Genomic DNA, 26,685 nt, shown 5'->3' with positions numbered 1-26,685 from the left:
GGATGGCAGACATGGTGCTGCGCTTGCAAGTGGCACAAGTGAAGGTTTAGCCAGTTGACTTTATCTAAGACTAGGGACCGGGCAACCCATTTCTCATTACTTACATGGTTGCGCTGGTGGATTTGCCACCAATGGATTCACAAACAGGAATGGGGAAGGGGCTGCAGTTCGTCCAGCTGGCCAGGAAGATCAGCCAGGAGAGCCACGGTTTGCCTGGCCCCACAGCCACCGAGGGAGACGATTCCCATCCTGCGAAGCCTCTCTCTTCGTATTCCTATCCTCCCTCTTTGCTGGGTAGCGACATTCCCCTGAGACCACAGCAGTTTCCCAAGCCATGGCATCTCCCTCCGTCACCTCAACCCCCATGGCACTGGGCTGCCAGTGCTCTGCCAGGAGGTCCCAGCTCAGCAGGGTGAAACGCCAGGCTCTGACCCAGGGATGGGACAACCACGGCCAAGGGATGGATCCCACTGGAGAGTCCACCAACGCACTCAGCAGAGAGACCCCAGTGAGCCACGCTCTGAGCAGGAACAACTTTAATGGGCACAAGTCTGGTGTGCAGGCATGCTCATTAAACTTCTACACCATCCAAAAATATACATTCAACAAAATAACAAAAATAGATTATTTCAGCTGCTAGAGGAGGTTGCGGGGGCAGAGTTATTCTGTCTTCACTGGGGAAGGACCCTCTTGGTGACCACCAGCAAGGGCTGAAGATGAGGCCTTTCCCACCCATCATCCCTGACCTCGGGGCATGGGAAGGGATGTCCAGAGGCACCGGGGACCCTATCCTTGCCCCTTCTGCTTTCTGCAGCCTTCGCTGCCCAGGCGAGCATCCCACCCTCCTGCCTCAAGGATGCCAAGCCAAGGGATGCGCCGCTGCCCGGTGGGATGTGGTGGGGTAGGAAAATTGGGGAGGGGGCCAGCAGAGGTGAGGGGTTGGTGGCGGCCGGCCCCACTGTGGGTCCCCGGGCTCCGAGCAGCCCTATGAGGCGGGTGCAGTAACAAAGCAGACGGCACTGGTCCTTCCCACGGCCGTACTCTGCGCAGGGAGCCCCAGCACGGCGCGGACATGGCGAGGCTCAGCCCAGGTGGCTCTGGCTGCCGTTGGGCTGCAACTTGACGCTGTCAGAGCTGCTCTGCAAGTCAGGCGGCTTTCTCGCCTGCAACACCATGGTCCAGTACCAGAGGAAGATGAGAAAACCTGGGACAGGAGGGAGGAATCATAGAATCATCCAGGTTGGAAAAGACCCTTAAGATCATTGAGTCCAACCGTTAATTTAACACAGCCAAGTCCACCACTAAACCGCATCCCTAAGAGCCTCATCTACACACCTTTTAAACCTCTCCAGGGATGGTGACGCCAGCACTTCCCTGGGCAGCCTGTTCCAATGCTCAACAACCCTTTCTGGGAAGAAATTTTTCCTAATATTCAACCTAAACCTCCCGTGGCACAACTTCAGGCAATTCCATCTTGTCCTATCGCTTGCTGCTTGGGAACAGAGATGGACACCCAAAGGGAAGGCAGGGTGGGTGAACCCCATCTAAGGACCAACAGCGGTTCAGAGCAAGCCAGCTAGCCTGCCATGGACATCTCCTCCCATACCCTATCACCATCCCACCAATACCCCAGGAAAGTCTCAATGCCTTTCGGAGGAGGCTGGCATACCAGGCTCACCTTGGAGGGAGTTGATGATGGTGAAGATGTAGAGGGAGACAAGGCGGAAGACGCCAGAGGTGAAGGAGAAGAAGACCAGCGCCCAGGGGATGCCCAGCAGGATGCTCAGCCCAAAGAGGGCCAGGACGTGCTTGAGCTTGTGGCCTTTCTTGTTCTGCCGGAGGATCTCCCGGACCATGGCCCCTAGCATTACCGAGTTGAAGAGGAACACCAGGCTGAAGAAACCCAGGTTCACAACATTATGGATCAGGGGACTCGTGATCCAGCATCTGGAAGGAGGAGAAAGGGCAGAGGGTTATGCTATGCCACCCCACAGGGACATGCTATGTCACCCCACAGGGACGTGAGTTGGAGGGGTTGGGGGAAGCACAAAGGTGTGGTGCAAACGCAGCATCCAACTTAGTTAAACAGGAAGCAGAGATCCCCCACCACCCTGCACAAAGCCCCAGAAAAACCACAAGTGGGCTAAGAAAAGCCTGTAGGACATGGTGAAGGCTTAGCCAGTTGTATCTAAGACCAGGGACCAGGAAACCCATTTCTCACAACTTACATGGTTGCGCTGGTAGATTTGCCACCAACAGATTCATAGACAGGAATGGAGAAGGGGCCGTAGTTTGTCCAGCTGGTCAGGAAGATCAGCATCACACAGCAGAAAGGGAGTCCTGGGTGACAAGAACAGACTGAAGCAGATGCCCTAGTCCCTGGCCCTTGGTCCTTCTGGAAAGATTTGTTGCTCCTTTCTCGCCCAGTACAAACCAATATCCTCCCTCCCAATGGGCAGACAAGGATGCAGCCACAACAAGGACACCTGGAGTAAGTCCCAGCCCAGGAATGACCTGTGCTATGCTGATCTCAACCAGGGGTATCCCAGGGTCATGGAATTTTAGGCCACAAAAGGTCATGAGATCTTCCTACTGCAGCCTCCTGCCCAAAGCACAGCAGAGATGTGTGGGTGCTTCAAGCATCAAGTCCGCCTCTGGGCTGTCCTGGATGTTTCTTCCAGAAAGAGAGGATCTCATTACTATTTAAAGACCCCAAGCAAGGTCTCACATGCCTGCCTTGCTGGGTGACCCACCCTTGCTCTAGCAACAACTTCTGCTCTGTGCCAATGAGTCTCCTTCTCCACCGAATCTCTCGACAGAGGGACCCCTCTGCTCTCAGACGTCTGCTCCCCCACAGCTATGTCTCCATCCCCATCCAGGCACAGGAGACGGTGAGTAAGACCTACCCAGGTGCCTCATCCCCTGTTGCCCATGCCCTCAGGGCATCCCTGCCCTCCTCATGCTCACCCCAGCCCACCAGGCAGAGCTTGAGGAGGAAATGGTCATGGTAGGCATTGAAGACTTCGATCACAAGCCGGTAGAGGTTGTAGCCCTCAATGCCCATCCAGGTGAGGCAGCTCAGGAGGGAGAAGTGCAGGAGCAGCCCCCCAGCTCTGCAGACTGCCTCGCTGCTGCTGGAAGCCAAGTGCTCAGAGATGAGGAAGGTGACGTCCAGCAGGAAGATGGCACCCAGCAGGTTCATGTGGATGTGCATGCTCGTGATCTGGTCTCGCTGCTTGCTCCTGCAGAAGCAAGGAGGGGGAAGACTTTACCACCATGCCTGGCCAGCGTCCTTGGTGTCCCACAACACCCCACAGCTCCGCATGGGGCAACTTGCCCACACCAGAAGACCCTCTGGTGGTGTCAGTGGCTGAGAGCCCAACCCATGGGTGGGACCGCCCGTCACATGTGCAAATTCAGGTCCCTGAAGCTGACCTTGCATTCCAGGCCTAGACCATGGGGGTAGGGAGTGACATCGTTTCAGCTCTGAATCATCCACACAAGATAAGTGACATGACTCAGAAGACACTCATGTTCTCTACCAAGCCCTTGAAAAGATCTTCGCAGGCTTCTGCTTGCCTGATCCATAACAACAACCAAGCTGTTTTTCCGAAAATCTTTGAAAACAGTCAGTGTTTTTCAGTGCCCTACAGGAGACCCGACCAGGGGGGTGGTTTCTGGAGAGAAGAACTCTGCTTTCTTCAAGCATGGCTCCTTCTTCGTGTTTCTAGCCAAGCCAACAACTGTGTTTGGAGAGTTTGTGCCCACCCAGGTGTAGTGGCAATTAACAGGACAAAGACAGGGAGCGAGGGGTGACCTGTCAGACCCTACCTGAAGTAGAGGAAGAAGATGGTGCAAATGGCTGCCAAAGCTGAGATCAGGCAGCCGATGTAGGTTATGATACTCAGGTAATCCCTGTGTATGTAGGTGATCTCCGGGGAGGACACCTGAGAAAGACGAATAAGAGATGGTGAGGAAGAACTACCAGTGGGAACAATGTAGAGAGCTGAGGGAAGATGGTACCCACCATCAGCACAGCAAAGTAGGTGAGGTGGTTGCATCTGCAGTCTGTCCGGCTGACAGCTGCCACCGTTGTACAACCATAGCTGTCCCAGCTCCCAGAGCTGCCTGCACAAGAGGAAGAGAGAGCATCTGGTGAGCAGCAGGAACATCTGTTTCGGGTTTATGGATCTTCAGGGCAAGGTGTTCATGGCAGGGGGGAGGACAAAAGTGGTGGTCCCAGCTTGTCCCATGCCAAGAACACCCACTCAGGCAACAGCCTCAGCACCAGAAACCATCCCTAGGGAGGGAGAGAGCTCTGAGGTTAGCTTTGGAGAGAAAAACCTGAAATCAGCCCCATGGGGAATGAGTATGGAGCAGGAGCGATGAAGGGAGGCGCAGAGCAACTTTTACTCCTATCAGCAGCTCTGTGGTACCCTGCAAAAGGAGCAAAGGCAGCGCCTGGCTTCCCACCCAAGTGCAGGAGCACTCACCAGTGGTGTTCTCCTGCCAGAAGACGCAGAGTGGGCTCACGTTCCTCTGCAATGACAAAACCATGAGCCCTGGTCAGGATGCAGCAGTGGTTCATCACCCTGCAGCACATTTGACAGAGGAGAACATGGGGCAGGAGGGATATGGTCTCAGGAGACAAACTGTCCTATATCATGGGAGTGGACTCCAGGCAGGGACCATTCTCTTGGCAGCTTGCAGAGCAGATACCTCCTCCCAGGTCCCCTTTTTCGAACAAGGGGTTCAGCTTTGAGCAGGCACCTGACAGGGCCCTGAAGGAGCCAAGGGACTGTTAATTCAAAGTGTCCCCCAGCCGTGGATATTGTGCTGGAGGTGACGTATCTGCAAAGCAGCATTTCCTGGACAGACGCAGGCAGCTCCACCACCAGTGCTCATGGTGAAACCATGATCATAATACAGCTCCAGAAGATGTAGGAGAACCCGTACAGGCAGGCCAAGGGCACAGACCTGCTGGATTGTGACCACTTTCTAAGCTGGCAGGGCCTGAGCCCTCTTTGCCCCTCCTTTCCTGGTGGGATCAGGTTCAATGAGGCTGTTTCTCCACCTACCGGCAGCTGGTCGTGGAAGAAAGTGAGGACCACTGGATCAGAGAGGTTGGTCACCACTGTGTCCACCAGGGAGATGCCAACCACCTTGTCACCCAGGATGTGGCTGCTATTTTCATCCTGCGGAAGAGGAAGAGGAGGTGATGGCAGTGTGGGAAGTGAGAGCTGTTAAGCATGAAGCAGGTAGGAGTTCCCAAGAAGGTGGTCCCATGCCTCTTTCCCTGTCAAGATTCTAGGCCATCTTTAAAGCACCTTGTCCAAGTGAGCATCATCACCCTTGTCTGGATAGCATCCCTGCCACGTGTGTGGGCATTACCTGGAACATGGTCTGGCTGTTGATGTCCATGAGGAGCACTCTGCGCTCCATCATCTCCTCACTTTCCTCCACTGTCATGAACAGGCTGCCCGGTAGGTCCACTGCGAACCCATGGACCTCTCCACCCTCCTGCAAAGAAACACACATCAGGAGAGGCTGGTGGAGGGTGGTGGTGGGCCAAGACCACCCGGGCAGGCTACCCAGCACCCACCTCTCTTTGGGAAGCGAAGGCCAGGTTTCGAGGAGCCCGAGTGGGCTGGACCCTCAGGACAGTCGCGTGCACAGTGGCCTTCCCAAAGGTCTGGTTCTGCCCTTCGAGTTCCACCTTGGCCAGTGTCTTCTCCAGCTCCCCAAGTTTGCTGTTGGGGAAGGGGTGCAGTGAGCAGGATGCAGTGGGCACCTCGCTGGGGTGGTGGGAAAGGTGCAAGCCGAGAACTCACTGCCGAAGCATCCGCTGCTCCACGGCTCCTGTGGCTAGCACTGCGGGCTGGGCGATGAGGCTGTCCAAGGTGGTGAGCTGCTCCTCCACATCTTGCTCCCAGACAGGCATGTTCTCTGGGGAAGCTGACAGGCACATGTATGGAAATGCTGTGAGATGCATAGGCAGAGCTGGCTTGCCCATGCCCCCAACCAAGCGGACACAGTGGGAGCAGAAAGCTTCAAGGTGATCCAAGCCCCGGGAGCTGATGGAGACCCCAACTCAGAGGGCTTCTCCTGCCACCCAGAGCTCAGCTCCCACTGAGACCAGGCTGGCTGAGGCCAGCTAGGTGCCTAACAGTGCAGATGGGACCCTTGGAGACATCTGCAAAGCCCATGATTTCCCAGGATTTTAGGGGGCAAAACACTTTTGAAAATCTCCATCTTCATCTTTAGGGAGGCTGAGTACCAGGGGCTGCCTCTGGGCTGCTTCAAGCAAACCCACATCCCCTTCCATCACCCCTCAGCTATGTTTTCACATCATGCTACACCTATATCCGGGACATCATCAGTGCTCTGCTGATGACCAGAATGAGCTGGGGATGAAACAAACCCTCTATTTCATTAAAACAATTGCCTTTACCTTTGAAGAAATATTCAGAATGACTGACAAGGGAGGTGTTCTTCCCATCCTTTGAGATGCAGGACACACTGAAGATGGAGGTCCTGGTTCTTTCAGTCTTCTGACTCTCCTTCCCCCAGGTGATGCTGCTGGAGGGGTCCCCTCCCAGGAGGAAGCTCTGCTTCCCATACACCAGCCTCAGGGTCCTGTTGGCCTTGAACCAGTAGATGCAGAAGCGGTACCTGCCCAAAGCCGGGGGCAGGCTGTACCTGTAGTAAGAATTTCTCCTGTTTGGCAAAAAGGGCATTCTTATTATCAGCGCCTGGGCCGTGTTCTCAATGGAGATGAGGGCAGGGCCATGCTGATAGATGACGGAGCTGTCCTGGGTCTGGTTTCGGTCACCACAGAAGTGAAAGTCCTCTTGCCGGCAGTCGCTAGTTCCCATCCCTGTGTTGTACAAGAACACAGACATGTCGGTTTAGCTGGAGGGGCAACCAAACATAGCATCACTACAGCAGCCATCATGCGTGGCATGCCAGGCTCTCTGCCACGGGTGTCCCAACCCTGTCCAGGACAGGCTGCATCATGTCAGCCACCTCCCCGATGTCCCCACGGCTGTGCTGGGAGGGTTCACTAAGGCTCCTGGGGCAGCAAGACCTCCCGTCTCTCGGGGCCACCCTCATTCAGGTGCCACCATCCACATTAGCAGAGACCAACAGAGGAGCTCTTCATGTCCAAAAAGGACCCATCTTACCCCAGAGACGGCACCAGAGGCAAGGCCCCTGAGACATTTTGTCTCTCTGGAAGCCACAGCTGGAAACACCCCTTGGTGCCTCAGCCAATTTTTTGGGGCTGCCATTTACTTCCAGTAGCCCATACGTGTCTCATCATCCCAGGGCAGGACGCAGCTGAAGCAGCCTACCTTGGAGAGGGGAGAGAAGGAGCAGGAGAAGGACCTTCATCCCAGGCAGTTCTCTGCTTTGGTTTGGCCTCTGAGGAGAAAGCAGAGCCTGGAAGGGTACAAAGGAAAGGGGCCACATGAGTATTTGGGTATCACCTATACCATGGGGTCAGGGGATGGAGAGCAAAGGCTGTGTCAGAGGGACACTGGCCGGTGTCACAGCCACCAGGAGGAGCCACAAGTACCAGGCATCCTGCTCAGCTTTGGGGCTGGAAGGATGTGGGAGGCCAGTAGCTGGATCAGCGGGGGTCTCAGTACAGGGAGGGTGCCCCATCACCCCGGCACAGGCACCAACTGCCAACGACTCGACACGGGAATGGTCCCCTCGTCCGCTCCCTGCTTCACGTCTTGGTTTGGGCCTTCATTTCTTATCACAAGTGATAGGAACAAAAGGAAACGGTGGTTTCCTAGTTCACCAGCCCTAAAGTTATTTTCTTGGTTGCTTTTGGCTTCTGCAGATTAGCCAAGGAACCAGGCATATTGCAAACCACAACATCATTTCAGACTGGCAGAAATGGGCTCTCCCACGCTCCCCCCAGCAATGCAAACACAGCAACCGCAGCTGCCAAGAGCCCTTCTGCCCTTTGCAACCAGCAAGGCAATGTCCCTCGCATCCCTTCACCCTGCCCTCTGCTCCACCATGCTTTTCTTTGTCTCTATATGCAGTTGGGGCTCCTATGATCTGCACCCAGGCCAGCACTGAGCACCCTTAGGTGCCGCCACACCCATGCACTCCACCCGGCCACAGCCTTCGCACCCGCAGCCCTGCCCTTCACACCTTTTGCCCTCCCTGCATTGCGAACCCCATCTCCATCACTGCTGACATGCACCGAGCTTCACCGTCACCCCAGTGATGGGTCAAGGCCGGTGCAACCCATCCTGTCAGGGTCTGGCAACCAGCAGGAGCCCCCCCAGTGCAGGATGGCATCATCAGCAGCTGCTGGACCAGCCAGCAGAGCCAAACACTTGCCAATACCCAAAGCCAAGCTGGCATCTGGTTTGCCATCGCTGCATCCCACTCCTGTGCCGCTCTCACAGCACCAACCCTGAAACTCACCATGTGGCCAAATCCTCTTTTGTGTCCTGCAAGCAGGTACCTGGGTACCCACCAGCACCCCCTGCAAAGGCTCCTGAGCTGTCCCAGGCACCCAAGTGCCACCAGATGGGAAGGCTGTGGGAAAACTGCTTGCTTGAAAACTCAACGTCCTTGTTAGCAGGCTTCTCCCACCAGTACAGATTTCTCCCAGAGGTTTCTCTGGCTAGCAGGGATCCAGGGCACATCCTGCACCAGCACATCATTGCAGGCTGTGCTGGTTTGAATTAAATCGTGTTAATTCTCTTCATGCAGTTAGAAACTTCTGTTTCTCATAGCTAGCACAGTCATTGTTGGGATTTAGTTTGATAGTAATAAGATAACGCCCTGGGACAGAATTAATGTTTTTCTTCAAGTAACTTCCCAGTGATTTTGAGCTGGAACAAAGAGAATGTAAGAACTTACTGATATCTTAGCTGTTGTCTCAGAGACCAAGGTCTTTCTGGGCTCTCTATCTGCAGGTGTTAGGCAGCTGGGAAAGGAGCACGGATGCAACAGACCTTGACTGACACCAGAGTGATCAATGACAATATTCCACGCCATTAGCATCATGCTTCATATTTAATGGGAGTTGGGTGTTCCACCTTAGGGAGACCCATTCTGGTTAAACTCCATTCCAGTTGAGTCCTGTTCGGCAGTTCCTTCAGTTTGGTCTTTGGCTGTTCTCCCATTTTGCAGCGGCCTCTGGGCCTTTCTGCCTTTTTGGCCTTTTCTCTCTCCCTCCCCGACTCTTCAGGACCAGGGTGCTCTCCCTCTTTTCCTGGGACTTGCTGCTCAGCACAGATGGAGTGTGTGAGGAATTGCATTTAGTATCACTAATTTTACACTCTATTTTCCATTTCATATACATATTTGTAGTAGTATATTACTATTATTTTGTTATTTTACTAAACTATTTTTATCCCAAACCATGAGTTTTCTCCCTTCCCTTTCGATTCTCTCCCCTGTTTGGGGCTGGGGAGGGGGCAATGAGTGAGTGGTTATCACGGTTGCGATTGTTCGCTCAGGTTAAACCACGCCACAGGCACAGCTCGCTCGCTGCCCCTCCCCGTCTGCTTCTTGCAGCAATTTATCACTGGAAGATGGGGGCTTCAGGTTACTAATTAACCTACTGCCATGGGTATAATTCAGTGTGGCGCTAACGAGGTTCCCTGGTGTGGGTGTACAGCGCAGACATAACTTGGCAGCAGCAGCTGGGTGTGGATGGGGCCACATCCCAGTGCCTTGTCACACACCTGGGAATCACATGCACGTGTATCCAAAAAGCACAGATCCAGGGTGGCAAAATGCACGGGAAACACCTGAATCGATTAAAAGCAACAAAGGAGCATGTGAATGCTAACCATGGCATGATGGCACAGAGCCGACATGCTGGGAAAGCATCCCTTCTGGATGGAGAATGCTGAATCCCAATAAGGCTTCAGCTCATCCTGATTTTATTGGGTTGGCCAGAGGACAGGATCAGCCCCTTTCAGCCATTACTCAGCCGGGACCAGAAACCCCCGGGGGGATGTGGGTGGGGCAGCTGGTATTTCCCCTCCAAGCCCTATATGGTCCCACTCAACCTGACGCGGATTGCAGTTTCCTGAGACAAACAATAGCAAGAGAAAATCCCCCGAAAATGGTTTCATAGCGCGAAAACACGGTTCCCATCCACGCTGCCGATAAGCAGTGACGGAGGTAGCCGGATGCGCTGAGCCCATGCCGGGGTTGGATCTTGCCTCGTCACCTTCTCATCCCTGTGCAGCAGTGGGGATGTGCAGCATTGCCCCCCGGGGCTGCTTGTGGCAATGCCATGTGTCCCCACTGCTACCAGGGCATCTCCCCAGCATCACTGATCTTTAAGAGCCCCGCACTATCACAGTGACCAAGCAGAGACCTGCTTCTGCACCAGCCCCACCTCCATTCCATCAGCCCCAAGGCAGGATGGCTTCACCCACTGCCCCAGCCAGAGCCTGGGGGCTGAGCTCCTCCAAGAACAATAACGCATAGAAAAACTCCTGTTTGGGCCCCCAAAATCAGCCAGATAGTGTAAAAAGACATGATGGGGACACCAGAAGGGCTACGCAGTTTGAACCAGGCTCCCACACCACCAGCACAGCAGGAGGTTCAGACCTGGGCTTCACTTGTATCCTCCCATTAAGAGAAAGAGAAGCCAAGTAATAATACTGCGACCTCGAAGCCTGGAGGTGAATGGGAAAAGAAAAACTAAAAACCGCACAAAAAACAAAAATCCCGGTGTTTACTACCACCTTACTGCTCTCTGGTTGAGTTGGCAGCAGGTATTTAAGGTTTTGGAGGTAGCACGTGGCTTTTGGATGTGACGTTTTTCCCAAGAAGGGAAGATGCTCTGATGCCTCAAACAAACACCGGAAGTGGGGAAATCCAGAGGCTTTTATCTCTGTTTTCCTTCCAGGTCTGTTAGGAAAAAAATATGCCAACACTCTGTTCCTCGAGATGCTAACAACCCCACAGCTCATCACCTGCAGCCTGTTACCCACGAAAGCACTCAGGAACTGGATGGGGAAACTGACGCACGGAGAGGCAAGCCAGGATGGGCTCCCAGAGACACATACAGCTTCGTGGGGACCACAGACGATGTGCCCTGGGGCTGGAGCTGCCCGAGGAGGCAGGTACCCCAGCGGGGACCCCCTGCAGAGGGGATGCCCCAGCGTCAGTCACCCAGCTGCTTCACAAAGTACCCTTGTCCTTGGCCAGTGGCCTGTGCGCACAGGGGCCAGCCCGCATGTTATTCACGGCATCGGCATGCGAGCCTTTCCCGTCACCGGTGGGCGGCAGGGTCCGACCCGGCGCGGTTGTTAATGCCCGTGGAGCTGAGTGGCAGCTGTGCCACGCCGGCGGCCTGGCTGCACCCAGCCTGCGCGGCGGGATCGGCTTTTCCTGGGCCATGGGGTTGCACACAACACCCAGCACCCGCAAGCTGAGTTTTGCCAACAAGACAAAACCAGACCTGATAAAGATTCCCACGGGAGCGGCACAACTCCCTGCCAGATCTGTCCTTCACCAGCTGCTGGCAACCGTCCCTTCCCGAGCTGGAGCGGGGAGAGCGGAGGGGAGGCTGGCACACGCAGACCGCCTGTGTCTGCGGCTCTCGAGATGGAAGTTTTCCTTAAAGCTATGTCATAGCATTTGAAATTTAAAAACCATTCAATTTATTAAAAAACACCACAATCAGAAATATCTCAGCGAACTAAACCAGTGCTTCCTCCAGTGCCTGAGCAGCACAGCACCCAGCCCGGTGACATGCAAAGCCTGTGGCTTCTGCAGGGGCTGCAAGCGGTCTGCGAAGGACTGGGTCTGCCTGCAGTGAACTGCAGGCTGCTGTGAAGTGAGAAAAAAAGCGGTGCAAGTTGTCCTCCCCTGGCACCCTGCACAATGTCACCAGCCTCAGGGGGTTCAGAGAGCCGTCCTTACAGCACGCTCCCACCGCTCAGCCTGCTTCGGTAGAAACCTTCTGTGGGTTGGCTTGTACCTTCCCATCACCTAAACTATCTCTCTGTGTTTTAAATGGCTTCCAAAACACCCCGTCCCCTCCCAAGCCTTGTCCCCATCCACATGAGCGAGGTCCCCATTGCCTGCCCATGCTGTGGGTGCCCGGAAAGGGAGGTACAGGGCAGTGTAGAGCATCCCAGGACCACCCCAAATCAGGCTCCAAGGCATTTGGCACAGAAAGCAGCCAACCTGGAGCCTGGTGAGGGGGAATCGAGTCCCAGCAGGCTTTTCTGGCTGAAAAAAAACCAAGCACAGCCGTGGCAAAGGCTGCAGCACCTGAGGAGCCAGGTAAGAGGCCACAGGCCCCCCCAAAATCCCTGCCAAACCCCAGCTGTTGGTGACAGGAAAGGAGTTGGCAGCTTGGAGCCCTCCTGAAAAACAGGTGCCAGCAGGCTGCTGCCCAGCTGGTACCACTGGCGCTGGCACACCAGGAGCCACCCGGCCTGCCGTCTGAAAACCCCACAGCACAGCGTTCCTCTGACACCCACGGGTGCCACCACAAGGTGCAGGGACAGCCAGCCCCGGGGTCCCCATCCCGGCAGCATGCAGTTGCTTGCAAACCTGTTGTTCTGTGAATAGCAGCCCCCGGGCAGCGGGATTAAGAGCTGGACTGCAACCAAGTATGCAGCATTTTTAGGCCTTGGCTTAATTCACGTGGGAGCTGCAAACCCAGCAAGTGGCACGGCAAAACCCACTGTGACTGCGGTCCCGGGCTTAAAGGATTTGCCTAGCCCCAACTTCTCCAAAACCCTCCTGGCTCCCCGCTGGCGCTGAAGCTTGGAGGGGGGTTCCTGCAGCCGTCAGACCGTGAAACGAGCTTTGGCAGCCTTCCCTCCTCAACAGCCATTCAGAGTTGCTGGCAGGAGGTTATTCCAGGAGACTTCATTTCAATTCTCTAGCTGGCTTTGCTGGGTTTTGTTGGTCCCTCTGGAGGGGCAGTTCTGTCAGCTGGCAGACAGGGAGCACCCAGAGCATCCCGCATCCCACAACAGCGTGCCAGGAACCAGCAGCAGCAAGCTGAGATGTTGCAGGAGGAATCTCCCCAACAGGCATTTTATGGAAGGGAGATCACCCTGTTGAGACACGCCAGCATTCCCACAGGGATGCTGAACCCTCCACCAGGAGGGAGGAGGAGAAATAAGGCGCACTGGTGGTTCCCTGGGGTGGGAAGCAGCAGCCACACGCAGGGCCCAGCCCAGCGGCCGAGGTTTCATGGGGCTCAGCTGTGCCGGCGGCAGCAGCCAGGAGCAGCTGGTCCTGGGCAGCTCAGCAGCTTCGTGTCTCCATGGCCTGGGAATTCGCCTGGTTCCAGTGAATGGGCGAGGAGCAGCAGGGCAGACAAGGGTGAGCCCCATTTAGCAGGGATGGAGGCTTCACCAGACAACTTGTGCCTTGGCCAGGAGCAGAGACCCCCCGCTCTGCCCAAACACGGGTGTTGAACCCACAGCTCAGGTGCAGGAAGGCAAAATGTCCCTGTACCTACCAGAGCAGGGTGCACACCAAAGCTTCCATGGAGCACCCCTCAGCTGTTCCCTGCCCTGCTTGGCAACTGAGTATCCCAGGGTGCTGCCCAGTGACACCAGTCCCAACCACCTCAAACCCCAGTGTTCTTCCAGTCCCACTGAGTTCACCCCAGAGCATGACAGATGCTGTAGTAGTCCCCTGGCTGGGGGTACCACTTGCCCCTGTACTCAGTGGGTGTCTCCTGCCCCCATCGCCTCCACACCCACACCGAGGACCCCACAGCATCCCCCCCTAGTATCCCCAGTAAGGGCGAGTCAGGCAGCGCCCCTTACCGTGGCCTTTGGGACCCCGAAAGCAAACACGGGACCTCCCTGCTCCCCTTCCCTCCCCCGCCCAGCTCAGCCGCTCCCCGCCGCTCCCGCTACCTGGGCTCCGGATCGGGCTGGGCGCGCTGCCCCGCCTCGGCACCTTGCAGCTCGGCTCGGCTCAGCTAGACGCGGCTCGGCTGGGTTCAGCTCGGCACCTTGCAGCCTGGCTCGGCTCAGCACAGCTCGGCTGAGCACCTTGCAGCCCAGCCCACCCCGGCCCGGCTGGGCTCGGCTCAGCGCGGTGCGGCGGGACAAACGAGCCCGCCCCGCTCCGCCCCCCCAGGCAGGCGGTGACTCAGCGGGGCGGGACCGCGACGGGTCGCGCCGCACCGACCCCTTCGAGACCCCCCGGGGTCGCTGCGGGGTTCCAACCCTCGGTCACTGCACCTGCCTGGCTCTGTCCGGCACAGCCTGGCCCAGCCCGGCCCGGCTCGGCTCGGCTCGGCTCGGCTCGGCTAGGAGCACCGGGCTGGGAGCACCGGTCAGCGCCGCCCCGCCCGGCCGGTACCGGCGCCAGCACCGGGACCGGGCTCGGGAGCGGGATGAGCTGGGGGACCACGGCTGGGGCAGCCAGGAGCCGAGGGTGCCCCGTCCCACTGCCCTTCAGCTGCGGGCTGGCGGGCAGCCAGAGGAGGGAAGGAGCTGGGCGGCTGCACGCCTGGCTGCGAATGGGATTAAAAAATAACAATTAATGGGAAAGCAGCCGGGACGGAGTGTCCTTGTGAACCCTGTCCCGCTCCCCGCAGGAAATGAGGGAGGCGAGAAGCAGGGCAAGGAGCCCAGGCCCTGAACTGGAGGGAGCTGGGACAGGGTCCCCCACGTCCCCCATGGCACACCCCTGGAGGAGATGGGTTGGACTGTGGGGTGCAAAACCTGGATGCGAGCCTCCCTATCCAGGGAATGAGGCTCCCACCACCCATTCCAAGGCCAGAGATGGGCAGCCTGCCCCTCATGATTGGGACCCCCCAGTGGCAGTGGTAGCTGAGGCTGGAAGCATTGTAGCAGTGATGGGCACTGCAGGAGCGGACAAAGCCACTGCCAGGCAATACCCAAATCCAGCCGTGACAGCCCTTTGTGCACCCTGAAAAGCCACAGAATGGGAGAAAGACGGAGCTGCCAGGAGCCAGAGGGAGGGGGGAGGGTGGGAAGTGCCCTGGGTAAATAGTTGCTCTTACAGATATATTCAATGCCTTGAATGAGACTTTTCTTTCTGCTGGGGGAAGGGTGGAAACAACCTTCCGCTTCGGCAGGGAAGGCGATGGAGATAAAAGGCAGCCGCAGCAGTGGAGGTGCCACGGCTGTGCTGAGACCCCCAGAGCTGGGGACATCCCGCACGCTCCCATCACCCCCCAGCTTGGTTTAATATCCATTTCCAAGCCCTGAATTTCTCCAGTTCTCCCGTGAAGCAGTTCCCACGGGAAGCAGCTCACGCGGCTTCACGTGGCCGGACCGTGGCTAACGCAGCCGCCTTTGAAGCCCGACCATCCCCAGGCCACGGGGAGCGGGGCCGGCTCCGAAACACACACTTGTAGCAGCCGCAGCCACGGGAGCATCACAGCGAGCCAAGCCGCCCACTGCGGGTCATCCCGACCGGCTCCTTCGGGAAATACCATAAATCCGCCTCCCGGGAATAACTCTGCTAAACTGAGCAGCAGCTCCTGCAGGATCAGGCCCCCTGGAGGCAGGGATCAGGTGGGGACCCCGCATCCCCGTGACGAGAGGACATTTTAGGCCATCTTTTTGCCACTGTTTATGGAACAAAGAGCCTTTTGTCCGCACTTGACGTTATCAGGAGTTATTTTTAGTTCTGCACTTGTTGATGTTATTGGGATTATCTGTAAGTCGGCAGGCCCTGGTGCTTTCTTCAAAGACGCTGGCTGAGCAGGAGAAGGAGGAAATCCTTGTGTTGTCCCTTGCAAGGGACATTTGCCCTTGGGCTCAGGCCAGCGGCACTCACTCGGCATGATAAGGATTTATTGCTCAAGCTGGGGAGTTCCTCAAAGACCCAAAAGTTCCTGAAAACCCTACAAGTTCCTCAAAGCTGTGAAAGTTCCTAAAAACCCTCAAAGTTCCTAAAAACCCTCAAAAGCCTAAAAGCTCTTATGAGCCCTAAAAGCTCCTCAAAGACCCTAAAATCCTTGAAAGATCATCAAAACCCTTAAAGTCCCTAAATACCCTTAAATTTGTCAAAAGCCCTATAAGATCCAAACAACCCTAAAAGCTCTAAAAGCTACTAAAACATCCTAAAATGTTGAGAAGTTCCTCAAAAGCCTAAAAGATCCTAAAAACCCTAGAAGTTCCTAAAATCTCTTAAATTCCCTAAAAGCTCCTAAAAAATCCTAAAAACCCTAAAAGCTCCTAAAAACACTAAGAGGTCCTTAAAAACCTAAAAGCTCTTAAAGCCCTAAAAGTTCCTGAATAGCCTATAAGTTCCTAAAACCCCTAAAAGATCCTAAAAGCACTAAAGGATCCTAAAGCCCTCGAAGTTCCTAAAAACCCTTCAAGTTCTTAAAAGCCCTAAAAGTTAATAAAAGCCCTAAGTGTTCCTAAAACCCATAAAAGCTCCAAAGCCCTAAAAAGTTCCTAAACTCTTGAAGTCCTAAAACCCCTAAAAGATCCTAAAAGCACTAAAGGATCCTAAAACCCCTAAAAGATCCTAAAAGCACTAAAGGATCCTAAAACCCCTAAAAGTTCCTAGAAACCCCTAAAGTTCCTAATAGCCCTAAAGGATCCTAAAACCCCCCAAATTTCCTAAAGCCCTAAAAGCTCCTAGCAACCCTAAAAGCTCCTGAAAGCCCTAAAACTGCCTGAAAGCTCCTCAAGGCCGCGGTGCCGGCGCAGGCGAGCGGGAGCGTGCCGGGGCGGTGTGGTGGTGCAGCCATGGGATGGGCAGGCTCTGGCAGGCGAGGACACGTCCTGCCAGGCTCCCTGCCAGGCTGCTGCCGGCCCCGCTGAGGCAAGCCCAGGCAGGGTGTCCCGGCGCTGCCAGAATCCGAGGGTGAGGTGGTGAGTGCCAGCCCCGCTGCCAAGCGGTGCCAGTGCCAGCCCAGGGTGCTGAGACCCCTAAAAACCCCTTGGGGTGCTGCCATGGGAGGTGCCATCATGAGCAGGGCTCAGCCCAGCTCTGGTGAGCATGAGGCTGAGGATGATGAAGCAGGTGAGTGCTGGTGGGAGGGGATGCCCAGAGGTTCCCCCATCCAAATCTGGTGAGCGATGCCAGGGCAGCTTTGGGAACCTCGGAGGATGGTCATCCCAGGGGACCCCAAGGAAGCTCCGCAGCTGCTTTGAGTGGCTGTGGGTGCTGCTGCTCCCCCATCGCTGCCTCGCTACCTCCTTCAGTCTTGCACCCAAAAATATATCAAATGGGGAGGTAGGTCCCCTCCACCCCACGTCGAGGTTTTTCCACCAGTCAGCAATGATAACAACTCACCAGGTGCTAGGGCTGTAAAACCCAACTGTAGAGAGAGTCATAAACCCATTTATCTGTTCAGGCTCGGCTTTGCAAATAAACCCGCAATGATGTCAGAGAAGTCGGGGGGAAAATTGGTCGCTGAGGGTATTTGCACAAGCACCAGGTGAGGATGCTCCTGCTGGATGAGAGAATCGGGCTCATCTGCTCCCCAGCAGCCAAATAGAAATAGAGCTGAGGTCTGCCCCCCCACCCATTCCCACATGGATTTAGTTTCTTCCCTGGCTGCTTGTTTCCCCAAAATTTGGAGGATTTGCAGTATTTCCAGAGCTTTGCCCCTTAGGCTATGGCTGGCACCAGAACATGAAGGCACCATGGTGATGTCAAGCTGCCTTTCCCATGGAAAAAAGACAGCACAACCCCCCCGGCAGCCCAGCACCAGCCTCCTGCCCGATAAGGTGCAGAGTAAGGTAAATAGGATTATTTCTCCTTGGAGAAGTCAGATGGGCCAGTTCCCCATGGGAGCCGTGTTCCCGCTGCTGGGAGGCAACCGATGAAGTGATTGTTTTCCAAGCACCACCGGATACCGGAACACGGTGTATTCACACACCAGCATTGGTGCGTATGCAGATACGGGCAGCCAACGTGACTCATGCCGCAAGCCCCAAAATCTGGAGATGGGGAGGAGGGGGCACGGAAAGCACATCCCAGCAGCGACTGGAGGGATGGAGCCGCTGCAGCTGGGATGTGACTCTCCCATGGTGGGGCTCATGGGGGACAAGCCGGGCACTTGGCACCTCACCAAACCCCAAGGCTTCTTATTTAATAGTTGAAGTCAGCCACTGGAGCGGTGAGACATGCACACAGCTCATCACCACGTGGTGGGAGTGTGCCCGAAGTTGGGGGGAGCTGGTGCTGGCTTCAGTGGTGCCCAGCGGGCTGGAAGGTGGGGGGCATGGCCCCGGCGGGACGGGCTTTTGTCCTAGGGAGGGATGGAAATTCAGCAGCACTGGCTGCCCTTTGTGCACCGAACAAAGAACAAGAGCCAGAGGCCTCCTTCGCTGCCCAGAACCAGCCCCTGGGAGGCAGCCAGAAAGGGAAACGCCGCTCAGCACAGCGGCACAGGAAGGCAGAGACAGGCAGTGTGTCACCGTGTGAGCCTGCCCAGTGATGCCCGGTCCCCTGTCACAGACCAGAAATGGGCAACATCAGCAAATGGCACTTCACTGGCACACCCTGCAAGCATGGGAACACCACTGCCACTAGGGGTGGATCCGCAACCATGGCAGCATCACTGTGCTATGATGCTGTGCTGCATCCCAGCAGGCAGAGCGGGGTGTCCAGCTTCAAAATCTCAGGCACCAGGAAAGGAAAAACCAGTGCAGTTCTGGGTTAGGACAGGCGTATAGGGATGCAGCAGGGGTTCAGGGCTGACTTGCCACTTCCAGCCAATGGTTTTAGTCCTTGCAACTTGTCCTTACTGTTTATTTCCCACAGTCTAGACTGCTCAAGCCCCGATAAAGCGTTCTGTTGTGTTGAAGAGTTCTGCTCAGGGTTTGCCGTCCTAAGTGAGAGCAGGAGGAAAACTGCATTATCAGTTCATTTACTCCCTTCCCACCCTCTTCTCTGCTCTGGCACATCCAAGCCTGTTTGCCAATTTGCCTGCTAACCTGGGGCTGTGGGTAGCCCCAAATGGCTGAATGTGGGTAGCCAGGGAGCCCTTGCTTCTTCTTGTCCCATGCATGATACTGTGGTGGCAACTCGCCGAGGGGGCTTGGACATCCACTCCCAGCTGTCGAGGGCTCCTCTGCATCGCCAGCTGGCACCAGTAACTGGCACCACTAACCAGCACTGCCAGAGGCCTGTGCCACTGCCAGCCAGCCCTGCCATGTGCACATCCAGAGCTGGGACCATCTTTGAAATCCTCGTGCCACCTAGTGGGACTTTCACTAATGACAAGGCAGAGCGTGGCTGCCAGCCGTGGGGTTGGGGTGACAGGGTGGCAGCAGACAGCTGTGGGACACCAGCCAGAGCCACACGACTCCTCCAGCAGCCGAGGGAACCTGCATCGTCAATTAAATGGTGCTTTTAATTAGAAGTTTCTGCCTTCAGCAGCAGAAGTCAGTGTTGGTCACTAAAGGAGGGGCTACCCTGGGACAGCACAGGGGCAGCCATGGTCCCCAGGGTAGGGCCCTGAGCCACAGGCCCCAGCACCAGGCAGCTCCTGCTGCCCAGAAGTCCATCTTTGCAGGTCAAATGCTTCCCCTGAAGAAATCCACAGCATTTGCAAAGCTGGCTGTCGAACCCAGGGGATGCCACCATGACACATCCCCAGAGAGCAGCTCCCAAGCTCCTCTTGCAGCCCCTCAGCCTGGCATCGGGGTGTGTTATCTGGAGGTGTCGCTGATGGAGCCCATCTTGTTCCGGTAGTACACGGTGATGTACCAAAGGCAGACGAAGAGACCTGCAGGTGGGTAGCAACCTCATCACTGCCATGAGCATATCAAGCTCCTGCACAGAGCAGGAAGGTGACAAGGATCCTGCTGGTCCAAAACTATGGGGTGTCCATTCCTCCCACCACCCAGTACTCCCCACTGACCTTGCAGGGAGTTGAGGATGGTGAAGATGTAGAGCTGGGTGATGAGGAGGGTGCCGAAATGGAAGAAGACCAAGCCCCAGGTGGTGCCCAACAGGCAGGTGAGCCCCAGCACTGTCACCCAGTCCTTCCTTGCCTGCCACTTCGGCTGCTGGGTCCTTCGCAGGATCACCACCACCCGCCCCAGCACCATCGTGTTGAAGATCAGGATGAGGCCGGCATACAAGATGGTGAGGTAATGGGCCAGCCAGCTGGTAAGCCAGCACCTGGCAGAGAGGAGTCTCTTGGGGACAAGGGCCAGTAACCCTGAGAAGGAGCTGGGCACAGGAGGGGCATAGCAGTGGGTACCCTCACACACGGCAAGATGGAGGGGGGCAATTGGCAGAGCCAGGCTGACCAAAACGTGGCACCTGGCAGAGCCACTGGCCCCAGCCCTGGGACAGCTCTGTGTGCCCTGCCACGTCCAGGGTGCCCAGGCTGCATGGGGTGGTCAGGGTGCCCAAAGTGCCTCAAGTGCATGGGGTGCCTGTCACATCCAGGGTGCCTGGGCTGCATGCTGTGCCCATGTTTATGGTGTGCCAGGGGTGCCCAGGAAGCTGGCAGCCCGCTTCACTCACATAGTCGTGTTCTGGTAGCCTTCAGAGGTGTGGATAATGTAGTACCCATAGGTCTCTCTCCTGAAGATGAAAATAGCCACCACAAGCAGAGTGGGCAGACCTGCGGGGCCGGGGCCAGGCTGTGTGGGCCATGCCGGGCAGCCGTGCCACGAGCAGGCACAGGCAGACAGACCCAGGCAAGTGCCCACTCACCCCAAGCGAAGAGGCAGATCTTGAGGAGGTATTGCTGGACGTAGATGTTGTAGACCTTGACGAGGAGGCGGTTGAGGTGGAAGGCCTCAGCAGCCATCCATGCCAGGGCACAGAGAAGGCTGACATGCAGCAGGGCAGCAGCGACCTGGCACAGCTCTTTGGTGCTGGTGGCCAGCGGCGTGCTCAGCAGGAAGGTGGTGTTGAGCAGGAGCAGAGCAGCCAGGAGGTGCATGTGGATCCTGGTTGTGTTGTCCCTCAGCTGCTGCCTGCCAGAGAGGGGAGAGCAGGGGGTTCTGGTGGGTGTCCACCGGATGGCACAGCATTGCATGGCACAGTGCAGCATAGCATGGTGAAGTATGGCACAGAATGGCATGGCACAGCCTAGAGTGGTATGAGTAGCACGGTATGTCTCAGCATAGAATCATAGAATCATTCTGGTTGTAAGAGATCCTCAAGATTCACTGAGTCCAACCATTAACCCAACACTGGCACTAAACCATGTCCCTGAGCACCACATCTATGCATGTTTTAAATCCCTCCAGGGATGATGACTTCACCACTTCTCTGGGCAGCCTGTTCCAGCGCCCAACAATCATTTCTAGGAAGAATTTTTTCCTGATATCCAATCTTAATCTCCCTTGATGCAACTTGAGGCCATTTCCTCTTGTCCTATCACTTGCTTCTCAGGAGAAGAGACCAACACCCTCCATGCTACAACCTCCTTTCAGGTAGTTGTAGACAGCGAGAAGGTCTCCCCTCAGCCTCCTTTTCTCCAGGCTAAACAGCCCCAGCTCCCTCAGCTGCTCCCTGGACTTGTGCTCCAGACCCCTCACCAGCCTCATTGCCCTTCTCTGAACTTGCTCCAGCACCTCAATGTCTTTCCTGTAGTGAGGGGCCCAAAACTGAACACAGGATTTGAGGCCTGTTGAACCTCATACAATTGGCTTCAGCCCATTGATCCAGCCTGTCCAGATCCACCTGTAGAGCCTTCCCACCCTCCAGCAGATCAACACTCCCACCCAACTTGGTGTCATCTGCAAACTTACTGAGGGTGCACTCAATCGTGATCCCCTCGTCCAGATCACTGATAAAGATACTAAATACGGCATACCACAGCCCAATGTGGCATGCATGGCACAGCACAACGTGGCATGCACAGCACAGCACAGCTCTACCTGGAGAAGCAGCGGATCAGGAGGATGGAGAAGGTGGCAGCAGCTGAGAGGGAGCAGCCGATGTTGCTGATGTGGGTGAGCAGCATCAGCTGGGCCACGCTCACAGTGGTATGTGGTTCCTGACGGAGGGAGGGGGTGAGCTGGGGCAGGTCCCGCAGCACCCGTCTGCTGGGAAAGGCAAAACCACCCCCTGGCCACCCTCTCCTGCAGGACACCACCCACATACCCTGTACCCTCCCTCCCTTACATCCCATACCCCCACACAAACCCCGTACCCCCACACCCACCTACACCCAAACCTCCAGGGAAGAGGAAGAAGGGTGGAGGGGGGAAGGAAGAGGGATGTAAGGAAGGGGGCAGGAGGAAGATTAAAGGAGAGAAAGGGAAAGGGAGATGGAGTATGGAGGAAGAAGGAAGGAGGGAAGGTGGAAGAGCGGAGGAAAGGAGAAGGAAGGCTGTGGACCAGCAGGACGGCGAAGTAGGTGAGGTGGTTGCAGTGGCAGGTAACGGTGCCCTCCCTGTGCGTGGTCTTGCAGCCTGCCCTGCTCCAGCTGCCCGTGCTGTCCGCGCCTGCCAGAGAGCAGTCGTTGGAGGATGGCAGAGCAGCCAGGGGATGGGGACTTCAAGGGGATGTCGAGCCCTGCCAGGGCTTCCCAGAAGGCAGATGGGCAATGCCTTCAGGGTGGCACCGAGCTGGCATTGCTCCCATCCTGCCCACGGCCACACTTACTGGCTCCTGGCTGCCAGAAGACGCAGGTGGCATTGGTGTCATCCTGGTGGAAAGAGGACACAGGGAGAGAGCTGGGGAACCTCTCTGCTCCCTGGGGATCCCAGAAACCTTCTGGTCCCAATATAGAGGGGAGACTTTCTCTTTCCCCAGCTTCAGGGGGAAATGCTGGCACTGAGGACCCCCCTGCTCACCAGCACCATGTCATGCCAGAACTGGATCTCCACAGGATGGCTGAGCCCGACCACCTCCCCACTCTGCAGGAAGGCTCCTTGCACATCATCATTCAGCACGGAGCTGTTGTGGGCGTCCTGCAAGAGTCAGGGTGCCTGTGGGGACAGTCCCGCGTCCCCAGGACATCCCATCCACCCCAAGCATCTTGGCAGGGGGTGGGTGACGGGGCAGGCATATTGCTGGGTGAGGACCTGCGGCTCACCTGGAAGATGCAGGGGCTGTGGATGTAGATGTAGACGAGCCTCTGTTCCACCCCCTGTGCCTGGACGCCCTCCATGAGATCTGCCGGGAAGTTCATGGAGTGTTTGAACTTCTTGTCGCGACCACCTGGTTTCGTGTCCTGTGCCAGTGGGCAGGAGGGAGATGAGTTCAGCCGCCCCAGGCTTGGCTGTCTCAGGGGAGGACAGCGTGCTGTTGCAGCTTCCCTCCCAGCACAGCCACCCCAGCTACCAGCACGTCTATAGTGGCAGCACCACCTCTGCCACGGTGCCTGCAGATGCACAGATATGGCAGCCACTTCCATCTTGATGTTGGAGCCCTCCCAGCCTGTAGCACATGGAGTACCACAGGTAGGGAGTCCATCACCCATGGGTGGGCACACTTGCCTGAAGGGACCTTGGGCTGGAGCGGTCAGACCTTGCTGGCAGGGCAGCCCTGTGGCTGGGGAAGTGCCATGGTGCCACCAGGTAACCACCTTGCACCGCGACAGAGAAGGCACCCTGAGTGCTTCCCATCGCTGTTTCCCTCTCCCTTTCCCACTGTGGGGAGGTGGGGGTCAGGGCTTCCTTTTTCGTAAATCAAAAGAGCTTCAGGATGGAAATCCTAACTCTTCACTGCAGAAACCCCCCAGCTTTAGAAGTCCCTGGATGCTGGGGACCTGCAGCCACAGCTGCCTGCGACACGCCAGCAAGAGCCATATCTCAGGAGGCTTTTCTGGTGAAAAGCATCCTTGGAGGATAATGGGAACCCAGTGTGGGCAAGGGTCAGCCACCCCAGCATCTCCCTGGCACCTCCCACTGGGGACGGAAGGACTGAGGGGACCAGGGGGGTACAGACATCCCCTGGGAATAGCCCCAGCAGCTTGAGGGGACCAACCATGTTGCTGCTGAGGTTTAACCCTCCAAAGTCTTCAGTCATGAAATTGAAGACGTAGGTCTCGATCATGTCACCCGTGAAGTTGTATTTCTCACTGTGGGCCAGCTTCTCCTCCAGAAGATGTAACCTGCGTGGGGAGGATGTTCAGGGCAGAGTGCAGCAGGATCTGACCTCTGTGGATTTGGGTGGGACGTGAGGAGTCCAGGGGACAGTGGGACAGGAGCTGATACTCACATCTCCATGACATGGTGGGCACTGCCACAGCCCTGGTGCAGCTCCATCTCCAGGGTCTCCATGTCGTTCGCCACCTCCACGTCTGATGGATCCATTTCAGGAGCTGAGCCTCGGCACAGAGCACCCTGTCCACACGCTGCCCCAGTGCAGGGAGCCCCAAACAGCCCCAAGAGCACCCAGCTCAATGCTGGAATGGGAGAGGGAGACCTTCCTACCTTGAGCATGCAGGACAGAAGTAGCGAGGCAGAGGACAAGGGTGATGAGCAGGGTGGGCATGGCTGTGGTCCTCTCCTGCAAAAGACACCCAGGACCTGGCCAGCTCCCCAGAGCCCCCTCCCAGGTCCCCTGAGACCTCAGCCCTTTCCCATGTCCTGGCTGCAGGACAAGGATGGGGTCCTGGCAGCTCCCAATGCCCAGCAGCTAAGCGCCACCAAAGCCATCACAGCAGCAAAGCCTCAGCCCAGAATCAACGAGCAGCTGTGTTGGCAGTGCACACGAGTGCAGGGAGAGGGGGAGGGTGCTTGCTGCAGCAACCAGGATGCTCCTCACATCCACTTTACCATTAACATTGTAAAACTGTGGGGACAAGGCTTTTGCATTCCCCACTCCCAATCAGGACTCGGACCTTGCTGCCATTCCAGCCCATGGCTGCAAACCCGCAGCAAGCAGCCTGCAAGCCAAACGGGTCACCAGCACACTGTGCCGTGGTGCTGGGGAGGAGGAAGCGGACCCAACACAGGGTGGAGGAAGGCAGCTAGCAGCAAGATTTTTCACCCATTGCAACACAGCACCCAGTGCTGCTCACAGCAATGCCTGCTGTGGTAATGACGTTGGCATCAAAAGCAGCCGGGGAGAGGGGCTGTGAGTCCAGCAGTGCCGGGGTGCAGCTCTGATGCACAAATGGTTTTACTGCGGATGCAGTGATGGGATTGATACTGCGAGGTGCTGAGGCTGGCGACGGCCAGCGCAGCTGGAACCTCACGGGGCAGGAGCAGCAGCACAGTGGGCAGCACATTGGGCAGCCGCCTGCACAGGCTGCCTTCTGACCCCCAGCAAGGGACAGTCACCGTGTCCCTTTTAGGATGTTTTGCAATAAATAACCCTTTTACTTTTCACCAACACAACCCTCGGATCCTCGGGGTGCCCGATGCAGCTGCTTGCCCAGACCTCCCTCACCACCCAACACAGCCCAGCAATACCAAACACCGACCTCACTGCCACCAAGCCGGGGAGGGCATCGTCTCCTCGCTGCACCCTCCAGAAAAGGCAGGGTGTGGGCATCACTTTGGGTGGGTTTTAGTTTTGTGGGGAGCAGCTTAGCACCCAGCAAGCCTCCAGCACTGCACCAGTCCCCCGGACCCTCACCTCGCTCCAGCAAAACCCCTACCTTGGTCATGGGGCAGCTCTCGGCATCGACAGCACCACGGTGGGCTCACTGCTCTGCTTGTGCGGCGGCTGGGGCAGCAGAAAAGGAAGTGTTTGTATGCAGATAAGTAGATTAAATCTAAAGAGTTTTTAAATTTCTTTTTGCTTACTCTTTTTCACAGCCTAGCGAGGGACCAGGGCGGTGGAGAACATCCCCAGCACTGCCAAACCCCAAGGACACGGCAGACAGCTGCGATTTGGTGTGGCCCAAAGACAACCTGCTCCCTGGGCACGTCTCTTATAATTAACCTGCATCTAATGAGCTTCTCCCTGCCACTGGCTCACCAGCAACCCCTGTTCTCCCACAATGAGGAGTCCAGCCAGCTGCTGCGGCAGCATCGGCACCATGACGGTGCCACTGAGGCAGGAGCCAGGCTGCAAGCAGAGCATTGACACGGCACAGCTGGATAACTGTGGAAAGTCAAGCCAGCAGGGCAGAAGGTCAGTGGGGCTGAGCAGGGATCTGCTGTAGCAAAGGAAAGTGTATGGACATCAGGAGCGAGGACATGGAAAGTGGGAAGACAACAGAGATGTCCTTTGCCGATGTAGGGAGAAAATTCATGTAGCCAAAGCTCGATTAGCATCCAAGCTGGCCAGCACTGTGAAGGACAACAAAAAGGGCCCTGCTATGCACCACACTTGTGTGCAAACACCCACAAGCAAGTATGCACCAGTGCATGCCTGCAAGCACCCGTGAGCAACTGCAGCCCCAAGCAACCAGCAGCATGCAGCCTCACATGTGCAAATACTCGTGTGCAACACACTCGTGTGCAGGCATGCCTGTGTACAGCCTGTACAAACACTAGCAGCATGTTCGTGTGCAGGCATCGCTGTGCACCCCTTGGTGCAGGCATTTGTGTGCAACCCACCTGCACGTAAAAACGTGTGCAGGAACACGCAGGAGCAAGTTCCCCCGTGGGCAAACACCTACCTGCACACGTGTGCAAGCATGCCCGTGTGTGCCCACGGGTGACACGGGTGTGCATCGCTGTGCACGGCCTCCCACGTGCAAGCACCCGTGTGAAACCCCCACGAGCAAAACCGCTTGGAACCCCACGCGTACAAGCAAAAAAGCAGCGTGGCAGCCCCCACGGAGGCAGGACACGCAGCCGCAGCCACGGGTTGGGCTTCGGCGGCGGGACCGGCCCCCTC

At 56.5% G+C, this 26,685-nt stretch overlaps 2 protein-coding genes across 3 annotated transcripts; both read right to left on the bottom strand.

The window, feature by feature from the left end:
- Positions 1-521: 521 nt before the first annotated feature.
- ADGRG1 (adhesion G protein-coupled receptor G1) lies at positions 522-14,421 on the bottom strand. The gene is made up of 14 exons (XM_065848091.2): positions 13,887-14,421; positions 7,353-7,440; positions 6,452-6,877; positions 5,832-5,955; positions 5,603-5,750; positions 5,392-5,520; positions 5,079-5,195; positions 4,494-4,539; positions 4,028-4,128; positions 3,832-3,947; positions 2,968-3,242; positions 2,229-2,340; positions 1,679-1,947; positions 522-1,204 (listed from the first exon to the last, which is right to left on the bottom strand). The coding sequence occupies exons 2-14, from the start codon at positions 7,390-7,392 to the stop codon at positions 1,083-1,085; spliced, it is 2,025 nt and encodes a 674-aa protein (XP_065704163.1). The 5' UTR covers positions 7,393-7,440; positions 13,887-14,421; the 3' UTR covers positions 522-1,082.
- Positions 14,422-19,326: 4,905 nt separating this feature from the next.
- On the bottom strand, positions 19,327-26,648 carry LOC136107421 (adhesion G-protein coupled receptor G5-like). Of its 2 annotated transcripts, none has more exons than XM_071814410.1 (14): positions 25,644-26,648; positions 25,496-25,563; positions 24,324-24,399; positions 24,109-24,217; positions 23,875-24,001; positions 22,982-23,119; positions 22,740-22,856; positions 22,549-22,591; positions 22,282-22,388; positions 21,819-21,937; positions 20,644-20,909; positions 20,452-20,551; positions 19,838-20,100; positions 19,327-19,702 (listed from the first exon to the last, which is right to left on the bottom strand). In XM_071814410.1, exons 2-14 carry the CDS (start codon positions 25,502-25,504, stop codon positions 19,626-19,628), a joined length of 1,551 nt encoding a protein of 516 aa, XP_071670511.1. In that variant the 5' UTR covers positions 25,505-25,563; positions 25,644-26,648; the 3' UTR covers positions 19,327-19,625. The 2 variants fall into 2 exon arrangements, with proteins under 2 accessions (XP_071670511.1, XP_065704540.1); XM_065848468.2 differs by having other exon boundaries at positions 24,109-24,211.
- Between the last annotated feature and the right edge of the window lie 37 nt (positions 26,649-26,685).

The sequence above is a fragment of the Patagioenas fasciata genome, chromosome 13, assembly GCF_037038585.1.
Source record: "Patagioenas fasciata isolate bPatFas1 chromosome 13, bPatFas1.hap1, whole genome shotgun sequence".
Lineage (NCBI taxonomy): Eukaryota > Metazoa > Chordata > Aves > Columbiformes > Columbidae > Patagioenas > Patagioenas fasciata.
Note: the sequence above shows the minus strand (reverse complement) of the source record. Positions and strands in the feature narration are given on the sequence as shown.